This window comes from Athene cunicularia, assembly GCF_003259725.1.
Source record: "Athene cunicularia isolate RWA chromosome 24 unlocalized genomic scaffold, athCun1 chr24_part1, whole genome shotgun sequence".
Lineage (NCBI taxonomy): Eukaryota > Metazoa > Chordata > Aves > Strigiformes > Strigidae > Athene > Athene cunicularia.
In genome coordinates, this window is record NW_020799132.1 from 1,477,014 (window position 1) to 1,500,686 (window position 23,673).

Sequence of the window (23,673 nt, forward strand, 5' to 3'; positions counted from 1 at the left end):
GACTCTTCAACCCCTCCAGGGATCCCGGGGACTCCCCCCCTGCCCTGGGCAGCCCATTCCAACGGCCAACAGCCCCTTCTGCACAGAAATCCTTCCTCAGAGCCAGCCTGACCCTGCCCTGGGCAGCTTGAGGCCATTCCCTCGGGGCCTGGCGCTGGCTCCTTGGCTCCAGAGATTCATCCCCCCTCTCTGCCCCCTCCTGGCAGGGAGTTGCAGAGGGCCAGGAGGTCTCCCCTCAGCCTCCTCTTCTCCAGACTGAACCCCCCCAGTTCCCCCAGCCGCTCCCCAGCAGACCTGTGCTCCAGACCCTGCCCCAGCTCCGTTGCCCTTCTCTGGCCACGCTCGAGTCATTCAATGGCCCTTTTGGGGTGAGGGGCCCAAAACTGAACCCCCTCAGCGAGGGGCGGCCTCACCAGTGCCGAGCCCAGGGCTCAGATCCCTTCCCTGGTGAACCTGGGAATAACTGGTAGAAACAGAATATCCTTCATATGGAAAATACCCCTTTGAGTCCATGGGCTAGGATCAACACTGGCATTAGTCATATGTCAGTAGGTTCTCTCAGTCCCTTCACAGCAGAAGGCGGCATGTCAAATGACAGCAGGAAGACAGCCTCGCAAAAGGATGAAAACCATTTACTGTGATGAGAACAGCTCCTGAGTGGGGAGGACACACACCTAGCCTTCCCCTGCACAGCATGGCAATGCCACCCACTAAGAATTATGCAAGTATTCGTTGCATGTTACCAGTTAATCTGTAACACTCCAGGAGTCCAAAGCAACAAGGAGAACTATCAGCTGCTAAAAAGGGCTCCTGGAGCAAGAGGAAACAGGAATGAAATGTGACAGCACAGTGACACCACGATCCCAGTGAAGGAAAGCTTCCTGCCAAATGCCTGCTAGTGAACAGTGCTGCATTCCCCCCAAACGGGGGCAAACCCAGCGTGCCATCCATGAAGCACAGACTGCTGCCCCAGGGCAGGGCTCTGCAAGCACACCCTTCAAACCTCGGGAGCGCCCCATCCACCCCACGCACACGGGCTCACCAAACCCAGCGCCCTTACCGTAGTTTCTGGATGTTGGACGCGATCCCAGACAGACGATATATTCCATCCACAATGCCATGTTTCTCAATGAACTCAGTGCAGCTCTTGAGGACCTGGGGGACTAAAGAACAAGTGTTGCTGGTTAGTTGGGCATGTTATTGTAGTCCTAGTTCAGGTTGTGGTCTTGTCAGATGCCATAAGCTAAGCCCAGCTGGACTACTGCTTTAGTTCTTTATAGAGGAGAAAGCCTGTAAGAAATTTAACTTTGGGAGTTGGTGTGGAAACTGGTCAGAGGTGTTCTTTCCTTTAAAGAAATGCCAGAATATGAATCAAGTTGAGAAAAGTCATTTCTGGTCAAGCAGAGACAGCGCAGGTCCCATCACAACTCCCACCAGAACTGTGGTGTTAAATTCCATTCCAGAAGAGCTGTAAAATTGAGTAAATACAGTCTCTTTGGCCAAAGACTTCCTTTGTTTTCAAATGTGTACAGGATTAACCTATACTGCTTGGTTTAAGAAAATATAAACATTAAGGAGATGCTGTTTTTTGCACCAGAGCCAGCAGAGTTCTTACAACTGCTAATTTCATGCCCAATGTCTACCAGAGCATGACTGGATTTAGATAGCTACACAACATACCACACTCACAGCAATTGCAGACAGTCCTGGGTATGACAGGATGGAAAAAATAAGACCAGAGGATATAATTAGGTGTCAAGTTAATATTCAAGCCGCTTCACCAACCCATTCCTTCCAGTTGACTTCTCAGCCTCATGCAGCATCCACTGCTGGAGCTATCTGTCCATCCTTGTAAGCTTAAGAAGGAGCAAATGACTTTATTTAGAAAAGGGAGATACAACTGCCCTGAACACAGAGAGAAAATTAGGATTGAGCTCTGGTGACCATCAGCAAATCTTCATGGAAAAAGCTCAGCTCCTTGTGGATTCCTCTACAAGCCACCTTTTTGCTACAGTTCCTCTGATGATCTAGATTTATTCTTACATTAGATGCCACGTCTGATCAATTTGCCATGTGACACAGATTCTGAATAGGTCATGTGGCAAATCCCCTTATATCAAGCAACAAATGCCATCTGCCAATCAGTCCTCCTCAGTGCTACCAAACTTAGGTGCTCTGCGCTTTCCCCTCCCCAGCCACTTCACTGCTTTTTGCCCCAGCTTGCAGCAAAATCTCAAGCAGCCAGAGAAAAGACTCTTTTTAAATGGTTCCCTGGAAACCAGCAGGTGCACCCTTGGGCTAAGGGCACATCTGCTCCACACTCGAGCACAGGACAGAACAAAACCTGTAAATCTGCGTGGCCCATCAATCATCTGCGTGGCACGTCGATCACCTCAGTGAGAGTAGATTAGGCCCTGGACCTGACGATACCCGAAGATACCAAGAGACAGTCAAAATGAGTCACGCAGACTCTAATATTATGCTACCAGTCATTTACAGCATCTCACACTGCTCTCCTTGTACAGAGAACAAGCCTTGGAAAGCAAGTGCTGCTTTTTTTGGGAAGGAAAACCAACGGAGGTGATCCCCTTCTGCTCTCCTCTCCAGGCACAACGGATATTTCAACTTCCACCACCGCAGCCAGAAGACGTTCACAGAAGGAAGCCTCAGCATCCACGCTGAAGCTGAAGGTACCTCTCACAGCCTTGGGAGCTCAGAGCAGCACCACAGATGTTGGCATTAGGAATCCACCAGACACACATTTCAGGCATCTGAGCCAGGATAGGCAATGACTTTCTCAGCACTGAGTGAATACGCATTTGGAGAGCACGTTGGTAAAACCTGCATCGGTCATCTGCAACAGCGTAAGGCACGGGTCTGAGAACAGTTAGAAGGCCCTAAATTCTAACACCATTTCAAAAATCACTTTTGGAGGACAATGCTTATCCCTTTACGCAAATGCTTCAGTATCTCTTGAAGAGAGTTTTGAAAGCTTTAAGTGGACAGCGAAGGAGTTCTATGATACTCAAGCAGTTGCCAAAAAGGGCTAAAATATGTTTTGCGTTGCATGGCAGGGTTAAGAGACAAGTGTGACCCAGGTACAAACTGGTGTAGAAAAGCAGAGAAATGGGAACAGCAGCACCCACTGCCACAAAGGCAAAGGACAAGGATTCAGATGCTGACACTCTGAGAGGTGTCTTTTCTTCTGCTGAGAAAAAAAAGCACCCTAGATTGCAAGACACGCTAGACTCGTGCTCATTTTGGTTGCACGGAGCACCAAGCAAGACGATGTGAGATGTCCACACGTGTGTCTCCCACCACCACCCGTTACAAAAGGTGAGAGGTCACAAATCTCACGAGTGAATTGAGCAAGGATGCTGGGCCCAGCACTGCATCAGCAGCACCTCCTTCTGCCAACTGCCCCACTACGAGAGTCCCAAAGAATTGGGTACAGGAATTTGCCCAAATTTTGAAGTGTTGTGTCAAGATCTGCCAATGCTTAGGTGCAAAATCCCAAAGGCTGTAACAGTCCATACTGCAATCTCAATAGGAGTCAGCTTGAAATTAGTAGGACTCATTCAAATAAAATAAATAAAATAAAATGAATTCCTGCCAGGGAGGCTGATACCGGCCGGGAAGGGTGATGCACACACGAAGGGGACCTGCCCAGACAGCAATCCTGTTCACCCCACACCACGACCAAGCTGGGACACCCGCCCGCGCTTCCTGCGCCCCAGGGAGCGAGCTCTGCACGTTTCCCAGGCCTTATCCTTCTGGGGTTTATCTAGCTGTGCAAACAAACAGCACGGTAAGAACGCTATTTCCCTACCAGTTCAGCTCAGCAGCAACCCGTTGTGACAACGTGAATCAGGTCAAGGAAGAACAGCGAGGTGGTGAGGGGCGTAGCACCAACAATACGCTTCCTAAGGTACTTATTTGTCATGGCAGATCCTGGGCACAGTTAGAATAATTAATGTACACTGAAAGAATTCTAGCAGGCTTGTTCTATGCATTTCCTAATCTGGTTACCAGGACGATCTGTTCTTTAAGCTAAATATATCGTGCCAGCACCACAGATATTTTGGGGGAATTCTGCATGGTTGGAGAAGCGACTGAGATTCAAGGAGGGCTATAATTATACTTGAAGGCCTTTTGCTGGAATGGTGACTTGATTTTTCTGATTCTTGAACAAAGATGACACCTGACAATTACATGTGTGTTTAACCTCCCTCTGCCCTTTGAATCCCAAACCTTTTAGCTAAATGTACATTTATATGGACGTAAATACACACATACGAGGGATCAGCGCCTCTTACACCAGAATGAAACGGCAGGATGACAGCACAAGCTAAGACTTGACTTTGTGAAAGTGAAGTGTGCCAAGACCATCACCCGTGGTGGCTTCTGACATCCTGTTGTGATTTTTTCAGGCACCTCTCTCTATCTACAGCACAAATCCCTCCCCTGCTGCAGAGGTGAACTCCTCAGGGGTCAGGTCACAGAATCACAGAATCATTCCGGTTGGAAAAGCCCCTCGGGACCACCGAGTCCAACCCTCAGCCCCACTCTAAAAAGTTCTCCCCTACCCCACATCCCCCACAGCTCATCCCAACGGCCCTTAAACCCCCCCAGGGATGGGGACTCCCCCCTCCCTGGGCAGCCTGTTCCACTCTCTGACCACTCTGTCTGGGAAAAGATCCTAATTTTGGCTTCTAGATCCCAAATCAATCACGAGATTTGCATCAGAATGGTACCTCAGCTGCACCACAGCGGGAAACTGATGGAGATTTCTTCTCACAGGATGTAGCAGCACCTACACTCAAATTCTATTAATGGTAGTTAATTACTGTAGTTTCCTGCAATTACAACCACCAGACTTGACGACGCAGGTGGTTTCTATGATCAGTCGTAAAGGTCCACCAAGCTCAGCACCTGGTTTCTGACAACTGCCACGAGCAAACCACATCAGGAAAGGCACAAGGAGGGAACAAGCTCATGGTAGTTGCTCCAGCCCCAACAATCCTCTGCTCAGGAAACCCCTGAATCGGTGTCTGTGTTTATTAAACCCAGCACACAGCCCTTTCCAGTTCCATGTTCCCAGGCCAGTACCAGAAGTGTACCAAGTACTCACTGTTGGTTTTACTCCTTTCCTGAGCAATTCCATCTTCAACCACTGACTCCAGATAATCTCTCTGCAGTGAGATTTACCCTGCTAAAATCCACGGGCAGATGCTGCCTTTGAACGCCTCCCTCGTGGTGAGAATCTGAGCACTGTGCGTGTTTCCCGTTCAAAATTCAGTCACCTTCCCACCTTCCCTTCGCTGTCTCAAATAATAGGCAGTTCGAGGAAACAAAGCACAAAAGGCTGGAAGTGTGGACGCATCAAAGGAGACCGTAGCATATTTCATCACCACAGCAGCTAAAGGAATTTATTCAACTCATTCCTGAGCATCTCTCAGCTGGTTTGAAAGGTTTATTGCATCTCCTAGGGCTCGTTAACTGGTTAATTCTTTGCCATTAAGAGGAAGCAGAAGTTTTATGGTTTTCATTCTGAACAACATTTTGATTCATCTCAAAGTCAGGCAGATTTCCTTTCCTATCATCTTGGTTTTATTTTTTCTGTTTTCAGCTTTTGTAGCGTTCCCTCCCTGAGTTTTGAGAGGCTTGCTTTATTTTTTTTTTTTTTTTCCTTTTTCTTAGTACATTACAGGAATCAAAACTCTTTGTTCAGCTTAGGGAAAGAGGCCTCCCATCGAGCTCCCCTCTAGCAGCGTGGTTCACACAGTATCACAGCAGTAAGGTGAGCTGCTGCACAAGCCCGACCTGCTGGTTGGTTAATGGACCATAGCACACCAAAACGCAGCTGCTCAGCTGAATTCCACACGTAGCAAATAAACACAGAAAGCTAAACCTGCAGCCCGGCAGCAATGAGGAAAACGAAATAAACTGTCCTGAGCACCACTCTGAACCACCTAAACAAAGGTGAGCAAGTGCATGCAATGATACTTAAGCATATGAAAAAACCCGAACTGACTGAAAGAATATAACAGAAGGTTAAGGGCTCTGTTTTGAGAATATAAATTGAAATAATCAGCCATAAAATAAAGTTTAGGTGGAGGCAGCTCACTCTTAATTATCCTTTACTGATAGTGAGGAAGGTATGTGCAGGGGATGAAGCGGCCCAAGAACACCCAGTACAACACAGAAGGTGCCAGCTCCGTTGTGGATGTGCCCCTTTCTTGCAGCTCTGTGACTAGTTGAGACTCTGACAGCTTCCAGACATCTGAAATTAGCCAAATAAATCCTGTCTCCCTATTAACATGTGGTTATGCAAAAACCTAACAATGAATATCCTCGCTTGACGAAACACAGTTGCTTTTACCCCAGTCATCTTCCTATTGTTAGCTCCGTTTTGCAAAAAACCGTCCAAGCATTTCCTAAAAAAAAAAAAAAAAAAAAAAAAAAAAAAAAAAAAAAAGAAACTTTTTCCAGGAACCTAATTTCAAACTACTTCTTTTCTGAAACTCCTCCCTCTACCTCACAGTAAGTTGCACAGAAGGTGTAAACCAGCATGGGACAGAGAGGTTAAAGATTTCTTTTTTATTGTCCTGTAGGGAGCTGCTTGCTACCCAGCAAGTTACCTGCACGTGTCATTTTGTAAGCATGCAGACCCCACCATCCCCTGGATGTTCAGAAAAAAAAAACCCAACCTTTCAACTTTTTAAACGATTCTCTTCTAAGGACTTTTGCCTTGCTCCTAATTCTGTGTCCTCACGTTTGAATCACCAGGAGTAAGAGAGAAGGACAAGACCAACCAAACAGCAAACTTCCTTCAAGCGGCTCTCTTCCCCGTTTCCAAGAAGTGACCCACATTAAAATTATTTATGTTGTGGATGAGTTGCACAAAGTCCGACCCTGCTGTCACAAGCTGCACTATTTCCTGGTAACATGCAACGTTTTTATTTGAAGTGTGACTTTTGCACTTGGGAAAATGCAATAATGGAAGAAGGGGCCATAAACCATGAGTCAGTTCCAAGAGATACCACGCAGAGCCCATCTGTGGAATCAGCCTCTGGCACCCGACTATTTTTTAAGGCTGGACTCTTTTTTTTTTTTTTTTTTTTTTTTTTTTTTTTTTTTCTAATGGCAGCTTACCCAGAAACTGTGTGAAGACAAAGTGCAAAGTTCAAGCCTGAGAAACATAAACCCCACTGCGTTTCATCAGGCTAGGAAGGCAGATAACCACGTTTTTCAAGTCCTGGGAGATCAGCAACATTCTTGATGTTGGGGGTATGTCTATGCTGGGGCATTTTTCCCCTTGAGGACTGCAAGTGGTACCTGACTGCACTCCTCTCAAAGACTGGAGCTGTTGTGTAGTAGGCTGCAGCCTACTCATGGTCTGGGGGTTGTTTTTTTGTTTTTAACACAAAATATCCACAAATGGAATAAAGATACTACTAATACACTCAGATTTGAACTGTGTGCTATGTTTTCTGTTTAGATCAATTACACTTACAACAGTAAGTTGAGAGGGGAAGAAGTATCCACCTCCTTAAGAGTGGAGGGATAAGAGCACAAGCAATTCCTGTCAGGAATGCAACATTTTGTCTCCTGTTTGTTCCCCCTACAGCTGTAGTGTTTCGAAATGCAAATTAATTTTCAACTCCCTGCTGTCCTCTGGGTCACTCAGGCGTAAAGAATTTTGCTCCTCACAGCTGCAGGCAGGGTGAAAAAAGGGGAGAGAGAAACTGTCTCTTTTCTTAACTGCAAAAGCTTGTATTGCCTGCTCAGCTCTCCCTTTCTGCAAGTACTTCCCCCAAACAAGTAATTCTCCACGGGGACCCCATGTACCTCTTTGTAATGCTAACCCCGTACCCAATAATCTTGAGTTCCAGCAATTCAGAGGGCAGATGGTGAAGCAATAACAGTGCCTGTTATGTTTGGAAATCTGCCCAAACTAGCTCCAAACTATCGGCCTTTAAAAGTATCAACTAGTGTTCAAGGAGTTTGTGTAGCAGAGAACGCATCTGCAGGAAGCGGAATATTCTCTGCTCATCTGCAATTTAGGTCAACTATTGGACTTTTTGTCCAGGCTGCTGGATCTGTCCTTTATGCTGCACGGGTTTGTGCGTGCAGAGGCACACACTACGGGATCAGGGAGAAACATTCAGGCACCTAAACCACGCAGGCTTTCCAGGATTTACAGAAGTGCTCCAGTGAATTTGGCACCGTTCGGTTTCCAAAATGTCTGATGTGTTTAGATTTATGAAATTATACGAACCCAACCAAGGAACAAAATAAATGCAGGGGATACATACAAATAAGTTTACTTATTTCCCACAGACATTCACAAGGCTACTCTGCATCTAGCATGCCAACCTGTGTTAACACTTGAATAAATACTATTTAATATTTATATCACGCTCTTAATCTTTCAAGTACTCAGAAGTATCAGAAACTTACCCTTGTGGCACCTTGGGGGCAGATACGGACTATTAGTTTGATTTTACAAACGTGGAGATGGAACGGGAGATATCAAGCAAGATCCTCAAGGCCATGAAAAGCGTGTGGGAGATGGGATTTGAGCTCCCAGCTCACCGGCCAGAACTCTGACTACAGCTTAGGTCACTGATTGTCTAAGTCCTTTGGAGATGAATTTTGATTAAAAAAAAAAAAAATTACTATAAATTGTGAAATACTGAAAGTAAACTGGTTTTGGCCTGTCTGAGGCTGACTGGTTTTGATATATCACCAATTTCCTGAAAAAAGGGATAGGCGATGAAATAACAGCCAGCAGGACAGCGGGATGAATGGAAGGGTATGGCTAATGCTACCTGTGAGGTCCAAGGGGCTGTCAGATCCCAACAGCCTCACTGAATAACTGCCCCAGAATGCAACTTCACAACCATTTTTTCCCCATTTGCACTGTCTGTGTGCAGAGCTGCGGCAAACATGGACTCAGGTGCAAGTGAAAATGCTGAGACAGGCCAGTATTTCTTCACTGCATAGCATAAACCAAGCAGGAAATGATAAAGGATTGTAAGAAACAGAGATGGTCAGTTTGGGCTCCAGCATGAAAGGCAAACCAACAAGAGTGTGTGTCAAATCCTCCCCTTGGTTAATGATTTCTCAAGCACAGAAGTAAATCACCTGGGGAGGAGAAAAAAATTTAATGTATCTGTATGGCACGCAGCTTATAAACAACTTTTAAAGTTTCAAGCAATGGAAAAAAATTTACTGATGGAAAACCATGTCCTCCCTATCTAACAGCTGCTGAACTCATTCATGGGCACTGACAGACCAGCTACAATTTTTAGTTAACTAAATAAAATATCCCAGTGTAGGATTTGCCCTTTCACAATAACTAGCCACTTACTATACAGTTAGTTTCAGTTTTCTCAAGAGGATCACAGCGCACAGAAAAATACTATAAAGGGAGGTGGAACAGCAAGATTTCCAGTTTCCTCAATACCTGCATTAGGTAGGAAACTCAGGACACCTCCCCTCATTTGTGTGATGTAGCCTCGTGTACGAATCCTCCACTTGCCATGTGTTTTATTTATGGCTCTCTTTCCCCAGATATCAAGGAGAGCGTTACAAAAATTACTGCATAAGTAAGGATGCACTTTTTTTTCCTGCTGTACCCAAGGAGAAGTTAGGATCCACTTTTTTTTTTTTTTTTAACACCTAGATGATGGTAGACAGGGTGAATCACTCTCCAGATATACCCACATCTGCTTTAATGCACTACAAAACTAATTAACCTTAGACCTGGATAATAGGTGGATGCCCAAGAGTAAAGGAGATAAATCCTACTTTAAAGGACTTGCCCAAAGTCACACAAGAAATGTCTTAGCAGGAAAGAGAATTGCAAACAAATCCTTCAAAACTCAGATTTATGTCCTAATCATGAACTCCTTTAAAGCTCGAGACAGAAGTAAAAGATCTGACCCTACTTGGAGGTTTGAAACTTTTCAGTTCACATTCAAGCTTGTCAGCTTGGATACTCTGAAAATACCTATTAAAAGTACAAAAACACCCCAAGGGTTCATTCACAGAATGAACACAGCTAATATAAACCTTCAGCCTCATTCCACAGCCAACACTCTCCTCAGCCCATCGTAGTGACTGCGGCCAATTTCATCATTTGGATCTAAATGTTATGGCTAACACACACGACCTACCTTCTTCGTGCAGCACTCCAATAAACCTTTGTATAAGAATAAGAAGTTATTGCTTAAACAAATCTATTGATGTGGTTGCCAGCACTCAAGTCATAACAATTCCAGGCATACTTGGGGAACTACACTCCAGGGTTGCTGTGCTGCCACGTAACTATTTGCTATTTGAACTGTGGTGGGCCCAGGTAAAAGCCTGAGGATTTATTTCCGAAGGGAAGCTCTGCAAATGCTGGAAAGTCTTTCTGAAGCGAAAATCTTGGAGCACAAAGCAATTCCCTACCAGGAACATCACAGGTAGGGATTACCATAAATTGGAAGTTCTTGGCTTTAGGGGCTGCCGTGTGTTTACAGTTAAAAAATAGTATTTAAAGAAAGGAAGGGGGAAAAAAGCAATGATTTTGTAAATATTTATAACTTTCTACTTTTCAGTAGAGTTTGCTTTACTACTTGTTTGTCCTGTTCAGTTTCATTCTCTAGCAGTAAGAGAGAGTGGAAACTGGTTAAAATTACCCTCAAAGAGTTAAAACATCAAGAAAACCTATTAATAATCACGTGAAGCTCAACTGTCCTGAATTCCAAATCAAGGCTTCCTTCACAAATGCCAAAGATCCAAAGCCAGCCAGGCAGACTTTTATTATAACGAAAATTATGAGCTAGTAAAAGGGACTCCTCACACTAGCACCAGGAACCAAAGAGATGACATATAGATTACTAAACTTCTGCTTGAGCTAAGGGGAACCAGATTTGTGTAGATCCCTGCCAAGATGCTGCCCGAGATCTCATTGTGTTACTCTGTTCTGGTAACAGTGTTCTCCCTACACTCAAATCTGCAATAAATTAGCATCAAAGGCAACTACATCACCCAGCTGCAGCCACAGGATCGCTCGAGGGGAAGAGTAACACCGAAGGACCCAGAGCAAGCTGTGATGTCACCAGAAATCCCAAGGTGCTGTTAAGGAGCTTATCTGAAGAGTATAATGACCAGCACGAGGGAATGAAACCATCCCTTGCAAAGGGTTGCGGCTGGTGCCCAGTATAGAACAGGGATCAAGATCCCCCTAAGTGCTCCAATTTGATCGTGCGTACAGTTCTGAAAAGTCTCAGCTTTCATTTCATTTTTTCTTTAATCCTACCCAACTTGTCCAAAGCAATTGCTCATAAACGGGAAGAACAGACAGCAAGAATCAGGTGCATTACTAAACTCTGTCTTTCATAGGCATTCACTTTCTCAGCAAGAAAAACAGTGCCCTTTCCTGATGACTGCAGATCCCTGGTATTTTTAACAATTCAAAAAGGAGCTGCAGATCTTCAATATGGGAAACGGGTCGATTCAAAATGAATGCCATTTCTACATCCATCTTTTCCAATTACAGAAGCTGATGATGTATCAATGCAAATGCATAAAGAAGTATAAAAAACATCATTTGCTTTTAGCCTACAAAATCCTCTGTTAATAGAGCTGACTGTACTGAACGGATTACCTCATGAAATAACACCTGATACCACTAGTTCAGGTACACCAGGGTTAGCCTGTGCTCCACTCTGACCGCCAAGAGAAATTATCATCTTTATCAAGTGCCAGGCAACAGGAACATTTTCAGCATGGAAAAAGAACTGACAGTATTTTATACCCCATCCTCTGTAGTCCAGGCCACTCCAGCACATTATTCCCAATAGCATTTGAATAAAAAGAATGTAAAGTAATCCCTCATCTGCTGCAGCTCACAATTCCTTTACTCCCTGAAGAGCAACGTGGCTTTTCTCTGGCACGTTGATCATGTGAGAGAGCCAGCCAAGCGTGGCTGACGGACCCCAGCCCACCGACCCGCCAGCCCCTGAAGGCAGAGAGAAACAGCACCGCCGCAACTGCAACACCAACTCACCCCCATGGAAGGGTTCACGGCCAGGTTAGACAAGGCTTTGGGCAACCTGGGCTAGTGGAAGGTGTCCCTGCCCATGGCAAGGGGTGGTACTAGATGACCTTCGATGTCCCTTTCAACCCAAACCATTCGATGAGTCTATGAGCGCTGAGCCTCCTGTCCGCACCGCGGCTCCATCCAGCCCACCTCAGATCCTGCATAAACCTTGGCCACGTGCTCTGCCAGCGACCTGCCCAGTTTTCCAACCCTTTGGCCTGTCCTGCCGCCAGGCCCAAAGTTTCTGCTGACCACATTACTGCGGACTCCTATGTTCGTCATAAATTCAGAAGTTGTGGAGAGCTCCGTTTCGAAATATTCTGAGGCACAAACGAGGACATGGTACAGATGCTGCAATGCAGCATTTAACCAGCTCCCACACTGCACAAACACATCCTCTGCAGGCACAATTCTTTCTAATTGGGGTCAAGCTAAATTTAAGTTCTATTTGGTTTCCTCTGAGAAAAAAAATATTCAGGGGAAAAAAAAAAAAGTCTACCTACATACAAAGGGAACAAAGGCCTCTTCACGAGTCAGGGATTATGCTGAATTTGCTGCATCTCACAGCTCCATAAAACAAACTAGCATGGCGGGTGTCAACAGCACCAAACCAACTGGGAACATGTCTCAGGGCGATGAAGAAACAGCTACTCCCTACTGAGCTTGGTCTGCTTCCAAATGACGCTTCATTGGCAGGGGAAGTATTCAAAACCCAGAAGGAGCCAACAAATGAATAGCGCACTAAAATTAAATGGAGACGGGCCTCGTAAGGCAGTCTCTGTCGGGTGATGAGAGCTGACCAGAGGTATTGTGCAAACCAACATACTCGAAGGAAGTATCACCACAAACTTTGCTGATTTAGACTCAACAGAGAAGTCAAAAATCCCTCACATCAAAACTGGTTTTACTCCTACAGGTACCAGCCCATAATTCAGTACTGACGTGTGACAGAAGAGAGGAATCAAAAGGACAGATTGCTGTTACTTTTGCTGGAAGCAACACACCTACGTGCACCTCAGCCCAGTGCCCAGGAGCACTGTGGCTCCTAATTTCCATTTTCCCAAGCAGCTTGAAAAACAGATAATTTTGAAAAATAATCCTGTGATCTACTCATGACTCAAATCCTTATCTAAGAAACCGGACAATGATGCCTCCTTCCCCTCACTGCCATCCTGTCTACAAGAGCCTTGAGGAAAGGGCTGTTTCACACCAGATGGAGGTGTAACTCCAGCCACAGAATGGTTTTGTCACTGTTTGGAGAGCTGAAAGTGTCATCACACTAGAAACTGGAATTAAAAAAAAAAAAACAACCAAAAAACACAACCAAACCCAAAACCCAGGACACTACCTGCCTACAGTTCACAGAATCATTCAGGTTGGAATAGCTCCTCGGGATCATCAAGTCCAACCCTCAGTCCGACTCTACAAAGTTCTCCTCTACCCCACATCCCCCACAGCTCATCCCAACGGCCCTTAAACCCCCCCAGGGATGGGGACTCCCCCCTCCCTGGGCAGCCTGTTCCACTCTGACCACTCTGTCTGGGAAACATTTTCTCCTCCTGCCCAGCCTGACCCTCCCCTGGGGCAGTTTCCAGCCGTTCCCTCTTGTCCTGTCCCTGATCCCCTGGGAGCAGAGCCCAGCCCCGGCCTCTCTGCAATGTCCTGTCAGGAGCTGCAGAGAGGGATGAGGGCTCCCCTCAGCCTCCTCCTCCTCACACTCAACACTCCCAGCTCCTTCCCTGGCTCCTCACAGGATTGATTCTCCAGCCCCTCACCAGCCTCATTGCCCTCCTCTGCCCTCGCTCCAGCCCCTCCAGATCTCTCTCGGATTGAGGTGCCCAAACCTGGACACAACCCTCCAGGTGTGGCCTCACCAGTGCAGAGCACAGGGGACTGTCACCTCCCTGCTCCTGCTGGTCACACCAGTGCTGATCCAAGCCAGGGTGCCGTTGGCTTTCTTGGCCACCCGGGCACACTGCTGGCTCCTGTTCAGCTGCTTGTCAGTGAGAACCCCCAGACCCTTCTCCCCCAGACAGCTCCAGCCACCCCTCCCCGAGCCTGTAGCCATGCAGGGGGTGGTTGTGGCCCAAGGGCAGGATCTGGCACTTGGCCCTGTTGAAGCTCATTATGGCTCTTCCTTAAGCTGGAAGACATTTGCATCAGCTTCCCCCCACTCATGCAATCCCCAACATGAATCACCAGGTATAGCGAAAGATTTTAAGGTGCAGTACTCACCCATACCGCTATTATTATAAACATTTCTTAACCTTACCTCCCTGTACCTGCTTATAGTGTTACTTCTTACATCTACACACATCAGTTACAAAAAAATTACAAACTGCATCCTCATCAAAAATTAAAAGGCAACACCAGTCTGCTTGCTCCACTCATCCCATCTTACCCAGACACCCTCCCCTAAGGAGAAACTCCATAAACAGATGTATTATACCCTGAAGTTTAGCAGACACAAGTTCTGTCATGCCAGCCTGAGAGGAACCTTTCAGAAGAGAGGACTCTTTGCCTTAGTGCAAGACTAATCCCAAAACCTCAAGTAAACAAGGAAGACAAATGCTTTGCTAGTTCAGAATCAGCAGATGCTCGATGTAAAGCGCGTGCACGGAGCTTTGCAGGACGGCATCGCCCGGGCTCTTGCTCTGTAACATTCCTGTATCGCTTTCCTCCTCTATCTCACGCCAATTTATTCTCCTTTTGAAGGAGGTACAACAGATGCAGAATGAGAGTGATTACTTGCTGAGCCCACAGAAAGACAACACCCTGCAGTAGGTAAAACATTTCCTCTGTGTTTTTAAATTCCCTTCTGGGCATACAGACACACTCTTCTCCTAGCTAAGCAATCTGAGCCAGCTGCCTCAACACAGTGTTTCGTAAAAAAAATAAAAAATGTTAGACCTATTTCGGTTTTTTGTCCTTCCTTATTGCTCTTATTCTCTTGGTCTGCTCCTCTCTCACCATTTCCTAGCTAAAAGACAAGCAAAGATTCAGATGTCCATGGCTGCAAATTTGGGACTGCTCGTGTTGTTTCAGAGCAAATTCTTAAGAATTCCCAAAGCTGATAATTAATAAAATCCTTAACATAACTCCAGTTTGGTTCAACACTGCATTTCTGAGGAGCACAGGAATGCCACACCCCTCATTTCAAACACGGTGGACAGTGTCATTGCCTCCTTCAGACCTGCTCAATCTTTTGGGTATTGGTTAGCTTGAACCTAAACGAATCTACAAATGTATTTAGTTCTTTTTTGTTTTCCTGAACTGAAATGTTCTGCAGATGTAATCCCAATATATTCCCGGTAGGTACCATCCACAGACTTCAGCTACAGCACTCGCTGCTCCTATAAAAATAGTTTATGTTCTGGTTATGAGGTGAAGGAACAGTGCTGCATCCCTGCGCTATCTACTTCCACTATGGGTCTCCTGTGATATCTCAGTCCCCTTTCAGCTCCCCTTGGAGCAAGAGTCAGCTCCAAGACTGAGGAACATTAACTCTACAGAATGAAGGCATCTTAAAATGCTGTGCATGCACAGAGCTTGATACACAGGAACCCAGAAATGTCTCCACAAAACCAATCCTGGGGATTACGTCACTTGGAATACAGGTCAGAGAGCTGAATCACATAGAAAAAAACAATCCTACTGTGTGAAATGGAGACATGCCCCTGTTAGCAACATTCAAATTGGATCTGCTTCATTGCAGGGAGTTAGGAAAGAGTTATTAAATCAAGGGTAAAAGCAAGTGGTAACTTCTCAGATGAAGAGAATTCATTAGCACAGCTCAGACACAGTCACTCAGGTGCATGCCATGGGAGGGGAGTGACCAGAACAAGAAGGGAGCTCCTAGACCCTGTCAAACAGGAGCCTCCAGTGGAGTTGGAACAGTTTCGTTCAGCTCAAGATATGTCTTTTAATGCTAAATAAAATGCATACCCCTTAAAGTCAGGGGAAGAAGTCAGTGCAGAGGGCAGGAAAAAGCTTTAATTACTGCTGACTTGTGCCTAACTAAAATGGACAGGAGGAGGGCTGGGGATAAAAGAGAATTCTCTCTTTCCCATTAATGAGCTCACTCTGCTGGCATGTCTCCTGCCCTCCAAGATTGCTCCCACAGCACGAATATAAAACCAGCTCTATAGCTACCCGGTGGTGTGAACTGCCTACTCCTGATGTAGTTCTTACATGGGTTACTGTCTGTTTCTGTCTCCAAACCATCCAGTTTCTGGCTCTCTGATGCTTTTCAAGCCCCAGAAATAAAGATCTCTACTGGTTCCAATTAACAAGCCAACGAGCCTTGCCACAGTCCCGATTCCATAAGAACAAGCTCATATTATTCACCAACTGGTAGTAAAACACTTCATGTCAGGCAAGGGAGTGCACATTGCTGTTACCGGCTGGAAAAAGTGCATGCAACAGCTCCCCACCCTTTACCGTCCCTTTTCCAAAAGGCACAAGGAGTCTGGAGGACCGCTGAAAACAAATTTAACGGAAAACCTCCTTTCCTACCCCACTCGTGACGACACTTCTCCTTCAGCCTGCACGCATAAAGCCGGGAGGCGTCAGATTAACAATTCTGGCATGAGAGGTCTACTGCAAAATCTCCTGCGTTCGGCAAGGAGCGAAAATATGAAACAGATCAACAAGCTGACATAGCCAGACAGTGATGCTACACCCATCACTGATTTCCTGATGGCTTTAACTCCTGGGCAAACTGGCTGCAGCCCATGGCTGCTCCACGCTGCTTTTCTAAATAACTCCCAGCATGGGCCATTTATGGGAATGACCTTGGCCAGTGAACTGTGAAGGAATTTGAGTCCTCTGTTTGCTACTCAGCAATGCAGGTACCTCCCCGAGTCCCCACTCTGGACTGGAGACATAGAGCATGTGAAACCAAAGTTGATCCGAGGAAGAGTAGAAACAGTTGTCTAGTTTTTGACTTGGAATGGACAGCTCTTCTCTGCTACCTCCCTAAACTGCTGGTGGCAAGGCAAAAGGGACTGAGAAGAGCTACAGAAAACTCATCATGACAGAGAAAACTAAGCTGTGACAAACCATATTATCCAGTCAATTCCTGTAAATTTTGTGAAATCAGTGGAAAAGGCAGATGAAGGATCTACACTGCCAATCGTGCTGGAATCATACAAACGTACTGAGTTATAGACATGTATGCATTTAACACACCAGTTCATTATCCATTGATACTGACACATAAATAAAGTTTATTTCCCTGAAAAAAATTAAAAAATTATTCAAAGACTTCAAGAGGTTGAGAACTCATCTTCAGTGCTCCCATGTCAAACCACGATGCTTCTTATTAGCATGAGTCTCAATTTATCTTTCAGCCATCAATTTTTGCTAGACATTTCTCTGATGGTACCAACTAGCCCTTTGCTAGATACGATCACCCCGAAATCAGATTCCCATCTGAGGAGGAACTCAAGAACGGATTGTTTCCTACCGTCATGGCCAGAGTTGAGAAGATGCTCTCCCAGGTCGCAGCCAAACACCCTTTCCTTCAGGATCCCCCGCTGTTTCAGTTTCTGTTTCGTTGGGCGCGACTTCATGAATGTACGAAGGAAGGTGATGAGCTTGCCGTGTTTTTTCGACACTGCACAACAAAAATAAAAAAAAAAAACACAAAACACTTCGTTTTAGATCTGGCTCAGTTGGGGAAGGCCAAGTATAACATGTTCTACAGAGCACGTAAGAACTGTAGTACCATTAATATCAATTATTTACAGAAACAGATTTTCCAAGGTCCGATACTAAACAGAGACTTGGCTTTTGTTCTAATTCTTGGCTAGTGAAGAAATAACAGGAGAGAGCTGTAATGGAAGAATTTAACACAAAGCCACATCTATCTGCAAAGCAGCTTCAGGTGGGAGTGTACAAAAGGACTGTCACGGCGTCCTGGCAGATGGGCAGCACCCAAGAGCTGCAATTTTCATCTCTGGAAAAATGAGCAAGGCTAAACTAACAAACCCAGTCACCTCACGTCCATTGACAAACACCGTGCACAATCTACAGGCAGCAATAATGCTCTGTTGCTGGCTCTCATTCCAGTAGTCTTAGGTGCCTCCAGAACAAACGAATGACTAATAATATCTGAACTTAGAGGACGTTTAGCTCTAAGTGCTATAGACTATAGCCCTTCCAGCACACCTGCAATTTTAATGAACCTCGCTGCAGCTGTGGAAGTACAGCCCATTCCAGGGCATTATTAACTCCCTGAGTCTTCTCAAGCCTTTGCAAGATAAAAGCATTTCTGTCTTTGTTTTATTTAATAGAAAACTAAGGCAGGTGATTTGAAGAGATGCAGTTTATCCCCTCCAGAATAAATACGAGTCTGCAAATTGATGAGAAGGTAGCTCAGGAGCCATCCCTCCAAACCTCCTGCTCCGTTCCTCTGTGCAACGCTGCGCAGTCTCCAGGTGGCACCGCTGGAGTCGGTCACTCTGTTAAAACCCCCCAGTCCTGCTAAGGAGGATAATCCGCAGCCGAAGGAAACGGAGAGTCACGCAGGGCAGAAGTGGGTGACACAAATAAACTCATGCAAATCGGGAGGAGAGGCAGAGCACAGGTTTGAATGGGAAGCAGAACAATGCCCTTGAATGTCAACTTTTCTTCCTGAGGCCCACTCCGAAAGCGAGAGGGCTCTGGCCTCCCCAACAAAAGTGCCATTGTACACATGATTTAAAAGCAGTTTAACTTCAACAGAAGAGCTCTATTGAAAAGAACAAATCACTAGGTATAAAAGGCTGTGCTTTGTGAGGAAGCCTTTACAGCTCCAGGAAGTTGTAAAGTCTCCTGCAGCACCGCAAGGCAATACCAGCAATCACTCTGCCCTGCTCCTGTCTCAGATCCCAGAGAGGAAAGACAACCGTATATTCCACCTGCATTAAAACTGTAAGTACCGTAATCAAATTTCAGCAAAGTAACACTATTTCAAACAAACAACAAAAGCAATGAAGACCCTCGGTGACAAAGGCGCATCTCTTCAGATTCTCTGCTGCTCGGGAACACGCAGAGCCTGAAATTCCGCGAGCAGCTTTAGAAGTTGGGACTCGGCAAAAGAGAGATTTATGCAGCAATGCTTCATGTAGGCAGACAGGGTATTCTTCAACCAGACAACATGAAAAACCTTGTCCCGAGAGCAAGGTTATACCACGCTACGCTTCATGATGTTTTAATCCCTTTAAACAGAGGAATACATCTGAATACCTGAAATCCTCAAATCACCACCAAAACTCGTGTCTGTGTTCTCAACAGCCAAGCCTGAATCATTTAACAAAATGCAGAAGCATTGAGCATGACAAACTGTGGCTACGGGGCCCTTAATTAGAGGAATGTTTTCAGTTTGATGGGGCTTTTTAATTACTCACAATAAATGAACAGATTGTGCTGACATGCCAAACTAAGTTCGGATAGATTTTGGTTGTATCCGTCATCACAGTAAAGTAACGGCTCATTTATCATCTCCTATCAGCCCTGCTCAAGAATAAATGGAGACACGGTGTCATCCTGGCTTGTGTGGAATTTCAAAGGGTTAGCACCCCCGGGCTGCTGCCATAATGCTATTGGAGGTGATAGACCCAAGACAGATGCTTTTACAACAGTCAAATAAACAGACAAATAAAGCAATTACTAATACATATGTATTCATTTGAATCATTTCACAGGCTCCGTACACAGTTCTTCTTGAAGTATCTTGCCTGACTTAATGAAAAATGAGTCTGTTGGATAATGGATTTAAAATGGAGAAAAATGCATCCAACTCCAGTATACTACGGAAATTCTACTGATGCTGGTGACCAGGTCAAGCAAGTGACTTTTGGGTGTCACCTCACGCATTAAAAGTAGAAAAAGGTGCAATGGATACACCCCCAGGATCCAAAGATGTGCTTTGTTTGCTATCAATACTTGTTCACTAACCAGAAAGGAGACCTGAATCTTAAAACCACAATAAATCTGCTCTGCCTTTAAAGCACTCGGTACAGGTTAGAAGAATTGTCTTGTTTTCTGCATCATTAAGCACACTCCTGCAAGCACGCTCCCATGGTGTACCAGCACAACAGTCCAAGGCACTGTTGGGCCAATGCCTGAGCAGGTTCAGTAACCAGAAATTCACTTATCAACGGCCCGTTGAAACATTTGCACGGTTCCTTGGTTAAACACAGTGTCCTGCATTGCTCTTCTCTGAATCGCTGCCTACTCTGTAGGAGAGTTTCTCGGGCTAAACCAGCTTCAGAGTTTTATACCTACGCAAGAATGATTCACTGGTAGGAGTTCAGCTTCTCCTAGGTGGGAAGAAAAAGAGAACAGCAAGGAAATGCAAGCAGCCATCTCTTTGCTGACAGGTTATAAAAAAGAACAAAAAAGCAAGTAGGTGTCTGATAAGGATAAGCCATCCCTACAAGCGGTAAGAGCTCAGGGGCTGGCAGGTACAGTTTTTCTGCCAAGAGCAACAAAGAGCAAAATACTTTCTATCCTTCTTCTCAGCCTTCTGGTGTCATTTGACCCCGAATTCAGCAATATATCCCAAGAGAGATTTAATTTTTGATGCATTTTGCTTTAGGTGAAGCTAGCACATCAGACCCAGTTTCCAGATAAGCACCAGTTCACAGAATCCCAGAATCACCTCTGTTGGAAAAGCCCTCGAAGCTCCTCCAGCCCAACCATGACCCTCACCCTGACCGTTCCCAACTCCCCCAGATCCCTCAGCACTGGCTCAGCCCGACTCTTCAACCCCTCCAGGGATCCCGGGGACTCCCCCCTGCCCTGGGCAGCCCATTCCAACGCCCAACAGCCCCTTCTGCACAGAAATCCTTCCTCAGAGCCAGCCTGACCCTGCCCTGGGCAGCTTGAGGCCATTCCCTCTGGGCCTGTTGTTGGTTGCTACCAAGAATCCTGCAGAATAAATGTTTTCTGCTCTGACATAATGGTCCCAGACCTTTTCTGTCCCGCCGGTGATAGCACCAGCAATAGCAAGCTGTGCTCTCCCACTGCAGCTCCAGTGGCTGTCCTGCACCCATTCACCAATCTCAAAAGCTCCACAATTAGTGAATGCGAAGAAGTCGTGGAATCAAGGCAGAGGATTCAGACCAGAAATAAATCTAAAATTGTTAAAAACTAAGGAGACGTGGGTAAAATAAACTAGCGATTTTCTACCTTTATTGTCCCACCAATAAAGCAGGGATGTGACAAATCTGAACCATTCAGAGTTCGTGTCTCCATGGAGGTGTTCACGTCGACAGGTGTCACAGAAGTAAATTCAGATAAAGCAGAACCACCACCAGACACTTTTACATGGTTGCTAGTCAGAGACGGTGCTGAGTTACCAGCTGAAAGGCAAATAAAACTAAACAAAAACCCTAACATTTATCCATATTACTTTCCACCTCAGATTTAACCCTTGTAAAACAAATTGTTTAACAAGAAAGGGAGGTTTTCCTAGAAGGAGCAGGGGCTGATTTTCCTCAGAAAGGCAGGTTTGGCTAAGTATCCTGGCCTGAACAAGCAAAGACAAATTCTCCATTTAGCATAGTGAGATTGGCTGAAAAAAGCCCCAATCAAAACCCAAACAAAAAAACTCCACCTGAGGTTGGACAACTTTTGAAGTTTTGCTGGCACAAATGTGTCAATTAGGAATGAGGAAAAAATATCACACCCTTAGCTGACATAACTATGCTGGCCAAAGGGAGGGAAGAAAAAGGAATAGTTGTGCCAGGTAGTTTATTATGGTTTTGGGAATCTGCCATAGTCTGTACCTCCCTGAGGAACATTTATCAATCAAACCATGCCGTTGTTGCTATACCACCAAGCTTTTAGGGTATAAGGGAGGCCTGAATTCCCCTGAGATTGATAAAAACTATTAAATAACAATTACTTCATTAAAAGCAGGGCTTGTTCACCCTAATGCCACAGACTGAAAAGGCACTTCAGGATATACTTTATGCAGCTTGTTGACTGGAGAAATGTGTCAGCGATCAGCTGATTCAAAGGAGTTTCATGGCCGTTGTTGAGCACGATGTGTTCTTCCTGGGTTATGTCGGGAACCTGCTGAAAGCTCATGGGAACCTCTTGGGATATGCTGAGGTCTCCTGCACTGTCCCCTGACCTGTTGTCCTCACGGGCCATCACAGCATTCCTGTTGTGTTCCTACACCTTTCCGTGGGGTTGCACTGCAAACCAAGTCGTGGCAGCGACTCAGATGAAAAATAATCTTCTGAAGTTGATGCTCTTCCAGCAGAAGAGCATGAGCAGTGGTGGCAGCCCAAGCGAGGGGGCGGCAGAGCAAAGCGCAGGAAACGCGACCTTCATAGGCTGAGCTCCCTGCCAAAGCCAACACGCTGCAAAGTTACAGCCTCGGTCTGCTGCAAGCGAGATGAATTCACTGAGGCACAACCAAGCCACAACTTCTGAGGCCTCCTGTGCGGATTTGACAGGGATGCAATTCCTCTGGGTAACATCAGAACACTGTCCAATGACACCACGTGTCTCAGCCCAAACTGCAGAAGTATCATGTCTGGGCCACAAAACTCTTCCTGATACCACTTCTAAAATGTAGTATTTAATTGCAATTGCCCAAACTGTTGGCAACAAAAAGAATGAGGAAAAGAAGGCTGAGGGGAGCCCTCATCCCTCTCTGCAGCTCCTGACAGGACATTGCAGAGAGGCCGGCGCTGGGCTCTGCTCCCAGGGGATCAGGGACAGGACAAGAGGGAACGGCTGGAAACTGCCCCAGGGGAGGGTCAGGCTGGGCAGGAGGAGAAAATGTTTCCCAGACAGAGTGGTCAGAGAGTGGAACAGGCTGCCCAGGGAGGGGGGAGTCCCCATCCCTGGGGGGGTTTAAGGGCCGTTGGGATGAGCTGTGGGAGGATGTGGGGTAGGGGGGAACCTTTGTTAGGTTGGGCTGAGGGTTGGACTCGGTGATCCCGAGGGGCTTTTCCAACCTGAATGAACGATTCTGTGAAAGGTAGGATGGAAAACAGCTCCTGACTCCTTGACTTGCAATCATGGTGACCAAACAGGAGAGTCTTTCTATACACACAGCCTTACTGTGTCCCCAGTATTATGATGTGTGTGCGTTTTCCTTCCCTTTTCAGTAAGGAAAATCCCACGATGCAGAGGCTCTGAGAACAAACTACAATAGTCATTCTTGCAGCCCTGGCCAGCATCTCCCATCTCACACACCCCGTGTCTCTTTTCAAAGACCAGGGGAAACCAGGAACAGAAAAGCAATGAGTGGATTTCAAGACTTGCACATTTACGTGCACAAAAAGGTAAGTGCTCCCTCGGCGGGTGTCCAGGCGTACGGTGACCCAGCAACGTTACTCTGAGCAGGATAATGGCAGCTTCCATTATGGGACATCCTCCCAAACGCCTGCCTGTCCCCCTAAAACCTTATTAAGACTTTGCCACAGGAAAACAAACCCATGCTAAACAAATAAAGAACACCTGCTTTATCTCCTGTTGCCATCACTAATATTTTGGGTTTTGAACTCACGCCTAGACAAAATCCTCTTCACAGGACCCTTGACAGCAGCATGTTTTCTAACAGAGGGTTA

The 23,673-nt window shown here is 45.9% G+C and overlaps 1 protein-coding gene across 6 annotated transcripts in view; it reads right to left on the reverse strand.

Annotated features, from left to right (window-relative positions):
* Positions 1-23,673, reverse strand: part of ARHGAP32 (Rho GTPase activating protein 32) — a 209,296-nt gene that overhangs the window by 16,139 nt on the left and 169,484 nt on the right. For all 6 annotated transcript variants that reach the window (XM_026863752.1, XM_026863750.1, XM_026863749.1 and 3 more), the window contains 2 exons: positions 17,565-17,714; positions 1,061-1,163 (listed from right to left, as the gene is read on the reverse strand). In XM_026863752.1, the coding sequence (XP_026719553.1) occupies positions 1,061-1,163; positions 17,565-17,714 (253 nt within the window). The remainder of the gene's footprint in view (positions 1-1,060; positions 1,164-17,564; positions 17,715-23,673) is intronic.